Source organism: Gouania willdenowi, chromosome 17, assembly GCF_900634775.1.
Source record: "Gouania willdenowi chromosome 17, fGouWil2.1, whole genome shotgun sequence".
Taxonomy (NCBI): domain Eukaryota; kingdom Metazoa; phylum Chordata; class Actinopteri; order Blenniiformes; family Gobiesocidae; genus Gouania; species Gouania willdenowi.
In genome coordinates this window covers 5,945,310-5,952,034 of record NC_041060.1, presented here as the reverse complement: position 1 = coordinate 5,952,034, position 6,725 = coordinate 5,945,310, and the positions used below count along the sequence as shown (strand labels likewise).

General features: G+C 40.9%; 1 protein-coding gene across 1 annotated transcript; it reads right to left on the bottom strand.

Annotated features, from left to right (window-relative positions):
- Nucleotides 1–545: 545 nt before the first annotated feature.
- Nucleotides 546–6,449, bottom strand: LOC114479310 (V-type proton ATPase 21 kDa proteolipid subunit). The gene is made up of 8 exons (XM_028472925.1): nt 6,208–6,449; nt 5,102–5,150; nt 4,909–4,992; nt 4,654–4,731; nt 4,479–4,548; nt 3,228–3,279; nt 750–940; nt 546–674 (listed from the first exon to the last, which is right to left on the bottom strand). Exons 1-8 carry the CDS (start codon nt 6,290–6,292, stop codon nt 648–650), a joined length of 636 nt encoding a protein of 211 aa, XP_028328726.1. The 5' UTR covers nt 6,293–6,449; the 3' UTR covers nt 546–647.
- Nucleotides 6,450–6,725: the final 276 nt, after the last annotated feature.

Genomic DNA, 6,725 nt, shown 5'->3' with positions numbered 1-6,725 from the left:
CTCTGAGCTTTAACAGTTTTTATTCACAAAGTTTCTTAATTCATATTATTATCATATTATATTGGTTCTGATCAATAAACATTGATCCAGTCCAAAGTAACGCCACCACTTGATCTTTATGTGATGTCTGTCTCCCTCTGGTGGACAAATGTCAGTACTACATCATGTTATAGACTAACGTTCTCCATCTATAATATATTTACCGTTTATAACATATTCTCTGTTTATTAAAATAAAACACAAACACTTTCTTTCCTCCATGACGTTCTTTACTTTGATCAGCAACATTTAATAATGATTCACTTTTCTTTACACACACAAGAAGAATACAACAACAGACCCACAACCACCACCACACACACACGCGCGCACAGAGGGAGTTACAGGTTTGATTTAAAAATCACACACACTCTGCCTTCAGGAATGTTAGCAAAACAAAAGAAACACATCAGTGAAAACAACACAAACACAAACACACACACACACACACACACACACACACACACACACACACACACACACACACAGAAATACTTGTGTTGTGTGTGTGCGCGCGTGTGTGTAAACATGAACAGGTCTCACACACACACACACACAGCCTTGAATAATTTATCAGGTATTTACAAACAAACAAAAACATGGCGTCTTCAGTCTCCCATCTTGACTTTGGACGTCTGAGGACACACACACAGAAACACACACTGTAAGCTCCGCCCCTCCATTGACAGCCCCTCCCAGTGATTGGTTACCTGCAGGATGGCCACGATGACCCCGAACAGGCCGATGGCGCTGCCGAAGATTTCCACGATGAGGATTTTAACAAAGAGGCTGGCATTCTGGGCGTCGGCCAGAGCCGCCCCACTGCCCACGATCCCCACACACACCCCGCAGAACAGGTTAGAGAACCCCACCGTCAGACCAGCCCCAAACATGGAGTAACCTGTGATATATCACATTAGAACAACATCAGCAACCTGTGATACATCGCATTAGAACGACATCAGCAACCTGTGATACATCGCATTAGAACGACATCAGCAACCTGTGATACATCGCATTAGAACGACATCCGCAACCTGTGATACATCGCATTAGAACGACATCCGCAACCTGTGATACATCGCATTAGAACGACATCCGCAACCTGTGATGTATCGCATTAGAACGACATCCGCAACCTGTGATGTATCGCATTAGAACGACATCCGCAACCTGTGATGTATCGCATTAGAACGACATCCGCAACCTGTGATGTATCACATTAGAACGACATCCGCAACCTGTGATGTATCACATTAGAACGACATCCGCAACCTGTGATGTATCACATTAGAACGACATCCGCAACCTGTGATGTATCACATTAGAACGACATCCGCAACCTGTGATGTATCACATTAGAACGACATCCGCAACCTGTGATGTATCACATTAGAACGACTTCAGCAACCTGTGATGTATCACATTAGAACGACATCAGCAACCTGTGATGTATCACATTAGAACAACATCAGCAACCTGTGATGTATCACATTAGAACAACATCAGCAACCTGTGATGTATCACATTAGAACAACATCCGTAACCTGTGATGTATCACATTAGAACAAGATCCGTAACCTAATGATTTATCACATTAGAACAAGATCCGTAACCTGTGATGTATCACATTAGAACAACATCCGTAACCTAATGATGTATCACATTAGAACAACATCCGTAACCTGTGATGTATCACATTAGAACAACATCCGTAACCTGTGATGTATCACATTAGAACAACATCCGTAACCTGTGATGTATCACATTAGAACAACATCCGTAACCTGTGATGTATCACATTAGAACAACATCCGTAACCTGTGATGTATCACATTAGAACATCAATAACCTGTGATAGATCTGAGAGACCTGCTGGGTTCATACCTGACTAACATGTCACTGATGTATTCTGGACCAAACCCATTCACAGATTTATACACCAGCAGCAGAACTTTAAAGTCTATTCTGAGGCTGACTGGGAGCCAGTGTAAAGACTTTAAAACTGTAGTAATGTGCTCTGACCTCTTTGTTCTGGTTCAGACCTGAGCTGCAGCGTTCTGAACCAGCTGTAGATGTTTGATGAAGACCATTACAATAGTCCAGTCTGCTGGATATAAAAGCATGGGCCAGTTTCTCCTGATCTTTCTGAGTTATTAAACCTTTCACTCTGGAGATGTTCTTTAGGTGGTAGAAGCTGTTTTTGTGATAGATTTCATCTGATGCTGAATGTCTGATCTGAGTCAATCAGAACACCAAGGTTTTTGACTTGGTCTTTAGCTTTTAAAGATAATTGCTGACAGCAGTCCTTTTTTTAATTGTTACCAAAGACAATCTCCTCCATCTTGTCATGGTTGTGTTTCACTTTCGCTTGTTACCCGTGCGCTGATCTGATGTTGACATTAACAGTTGTTTGCTAATTAAAATGGTGCTTACCACTAAAACAAACGTAAATATGTCATATCTTTGAGAGAAAAAAATGAAGTTTTCACTGTTGGGTCAGACCCGGATGAGAAAATGCGGCCCAATCCCCACTCCAACTGTGACGTGGTTATTTATTTACTCGCCGTTCATGTGACTGTTTACTGCAAAACCTGTGCACATGCCTCTGCGTACATCTGTGGAACCAAACAGTAGTTTAGTCCACCGTGCTCGTCTTCTTTCAGTCTCCAAGCTGTGTCCTTCTCATTCTTCTTTATTTCCGGTATTGGGCTGCCTCTCCAAGCCATCCAGAACGTGCACCAGCATCATTTGAAGTCACTATCAGCGTCATTTGACTTCACATCTGCAGAACTGAGCAGGAAATTTGTGCCCGGAACAGCAGTACAAAATGTATCACACAATCTGTTCAAAGCAATAGGGAGAAACGTGTGTTGGCTCTTTCTCTTTGGCTGTGAGCGCTTCATCACCCATTAGCATTAAAAGACTTCAAATTAACGTTTATTTTTTCACAAATCCTCCCTTATGCTCCTCTAAGTTTTGTTCTGTGAGCAGCGGTCGCGTTCCTGTCATTTAGTTATTTATGTAAAACATTTGATTTTTGAACATTTATGAATCGTCACGTGTCGAATCGCGATTAATCTAATAATGTATGTATTGGCACACGTCTAGAGTAACCTGTGATTAATCAGGAAGAAGAGGAGGAGGAGCACAGATGAAGATAGACACATTGGGTCTGTGGTTCTTACCAGCCTGGTAGTTTCTGGCTCCGATGGTTTCAGGTGTTGTTCCACTGAAACTCTGAGAAGACAAACACACTGATGATGATGAAGGTCTGACTGGTTAATGCTAATTAATCCTAGTTAGAGTGTACCTGTAGTAAGAATGGATATAACAAAAATTGTGTTTAATGTATTACTAATAAACACAATATGTGCACCTTTTATTAAAAACAACCCATTAAAATGACTTATTTTAAATAATTTTAAACCTTGGATGATAAACTATGGAGAAACAGGATATGACACACGTTGGTTGATGGTCACGGCCTGTGGCTTTAAATAACTGGTGCATTGTGGGAGGTAGAGGCGTAACAGGTGTGTTTACATTGTGTGAAGTGTAGTTTTTCAGCAGCCATGTGTAACCTTTCCCTCAGTGATAAAGGTTGTATGTTAGGAGAGGATTAAATATCACCTTTATCACCAACTTCCTGCTTCTTGTGAGCCTCTCTGCACCCACTCAGCATCAGAATTAGCCTAACGGACAGAGCTGCTGTTAGCAGCAGAAACGAGTAATGGCTGAGTAGTTAGGTGTTGGATGTACACAAATATGGTTAGAAACTGTGATGTGTTCATTGATTGGATGCTGCTCCACTACCTCTGAGGATCAGCACCTGACAGCGCCCCAACCAACAGGTAAGTTCTCCTGACAGAGTTTCATCATTTAGCCACAAGGAAATAAGAGGGAACAATGTGGTGGGGATGCGGTTTGTGCCATGACACCCCCCATAGAATCCCGTGAGCAGAAACGTAGTAGTGCTCTGAACAAGTACGTTTACAAGCTGCAGACGTAACTTTGGTTTGGTGCCCATGAGTTTAACCCATTAGCTTAACCCGTTAGCTTAGCCCACAGATCCCTCACATACCACCCAATGTGGTGTGAACGTGAAAATTTTAAGTGTGCATCTTGTACTGATATTATAGAGCCAACATCTGGATAACTCTGACTTAGTGTGGTTACTTGGCTCAGAGACGCTCAAGAAATGTCTTATTTGTGTTGGGTTTTTCTCAGGTAACCGAAATCAACCAACGTGTGTCATATCCTGTTTAAAATGGACTCTCCATAGTTGATGCCCCAAGGCATAAAATTGTTCTAAAAAGTCCTTTTAATGTATTTTTTAGATATAAAAAAAGTGCACATATTTAGTTTATTGGTAATAAATTAAACATGTTTTTTATTATTTACATTTATACTCTTTAATGCTGAGAAGTCACACTGACCTCAGCCATGTTACTGATGACGATGGCCATGATGATGCCGTAGATCGCCACCGCCTCACAGAAGATGATACTGAGGAAGGAGAGCGTGAAACATCTATAGAACATCTGGAACCATCTGAGCTGACACATGTTGGTCCATGTTCCTCTGAGCTCTGATTGATCTGAATCTTCCTACCTCACCAGGTTCTTGGTTTTGATTCGAGGAGCTTTGACTCCGCCTCCAATGATGCTGGAGCCAGTGACATAGATCCCCCTGAAACACAGAACCACCTTTGTTTAGACCAGGACCCACAGTAGACCCATCAGGACCCACCAGGACCCACAGTGGAACCACCAGGAGCCACAGTGGACCCACCAGGAGCCACAGTGGACCCACCAGGACCCACAGTGGACCCACAGTGGATATCAGTGCAGATGGAGGAGAACTCACCAGGCCGCACCCACCACAGACAGAGAGATAGCCAATCCGATGCCCAGGTTCGCCCACATGAAGGGAGAGGTTTCAGTGAGGAACCTGTGAGACAGAGCAGAGCGCTACAACTCCAGGACACGCTGTGATTGGTTCATTTTAAAGTCAAACTGTGTCCTATGACACAATAATAATAATAAATTATCACACTCACCAGGCCACATCAAAGCGAAACCCGAGGTCAAAGATGGTGTAACAGGTCCCTGAGGAACAAAACATCTTCATTAAAAATATAGTAATAATAACAAACATTGTAAATATAATAATAATAATAATAATAAACATTAGACATACAATCTGGAACTAAACCATCATTTAACAGGTATTTATAAATTAAACATTTATCATTATTATTATTATTATAAATACATTTTTATCATCTAACGTTTTATTTTATTACTTTTCAGTGTGAGCGCGTGCCTGTCACGTGAGACGGGCGTCACTATGCTGCGCTAACCAAGCCAGCTAGCCACATTAGCTCAGCATAGCCAAGAATAGGAATAACCTGCATTAAAAGCAACATTTCGGACCACAAACCGACCGTAAACGGTTTTAGTAATCGGATTAAAATAAAGCATTATACGTTCAGAGATAGAGTGAAGGTAATAAATAATAGGTGTAACGAATCCATTGGTTAACCACTTAACTGATGACCACTGCGGCGCAATAATAATGATAATAATTAAAAAAAATAGGTTTATTGTTTAGTCAAACATTTTTGTATTTAGTCTAAAGATTCTTGTATTAATAAACGTGTTTAAACTTCCACGTACTGCATCATAATAAATATGACAGGTTTTGTACTTATATTTTTTTATAAAATAAATTTACCTTTTTTATTGACAGTGATGTCAAAGAATAACTTTTATTTGTGTTTACTTATTTTGTCTGTTGTTATATATTATTGTATTGTAATAAATCCTGAAGGAGTTGAAGGTGTCATTAGTTAACACGACACCCAAACGCGCCATGACAGCCGTGGTTTGTTCTAAGCTGTGTTGGTGTCTTAAAGCTTTTAGACAGACACATGTTTGTACTGTGGTGATAATGATGAACATCACTGCATACATATTTAATATGTGTAATATTAATTATGTGACGTTTGATTAACAGCTGCTCAGCACGAGCACCTGCCCCCCACACACACGCATGGATCACTGACTAACGTCATTCGTAACGGGGTTATTGGTGTAATTATTACGGTGATTATTAGTGAAATGATTAGTGTGGTTCGAAAAGCAGTGTTTGAAGGAAACTCACCCACTATGAGGATGGTGGTCCAGAAGGCCAAAGTGAGGCCGGTGTAAAGCGCGATGTGTCCGTTCATCATTAAGTCCAGAAGCATCGGGTCGATATACGATCACACTCTGCACTTCAAACACTCACTGAGTTCCAATTATTGCCTGATTAACGTCCTATTAAAGGCACAAACCGCAGAGTTAAGGAGGAAAATGTCAGGAAGGAAAAGCAGAAGCTGAAGGTCAGCTGACCGAGTCTCACAGCACGTGATCATAAGCCCCGCCCCCTCTGACGGTCCCAGCAAAGCATGTTTCGTTTAAATATCACTGAATTTATCATTACTATCATTATTAAATGTATTGTCACTAATTATTATTATTATTGACTAATTGTCAATAATTTTATTAAAATAATAATGATATATTTCCTGTGACGGGAAGCAGCTGCGGTTTGTAAATCAACCGCTAAGTGTCGCTGTTGTGCTGGATTGTTTCCACAGGACTGAAACTAAACCTCTGTGACGCTTTTCCTCTGATTTA

Bases quoted from the DNA above. Each gene is read 5' to 3' on its own strand.
- LOC114479310 (XM_028472925.1), bottom strand. From the start codon at position 6,292: ATGCTTCTGGACTTAATGATGAACGGACACATCGCGCTTTACACCGGC. The intron at 4,549-4,653 runs GTAGGAAGATTC...CTCCTTCCTCAG, and splicing joins AAAACCAAGAACCTGGTGAG to TATCATCTTCTGTGAGGCGG. The intron at 675-749 runs GTAACCAATCAC...GTGTGTCCTCAG, and splicing joins TCATCGTGGCCATCCTGCAG to ACGTCCAAAGTCAAGATGGG.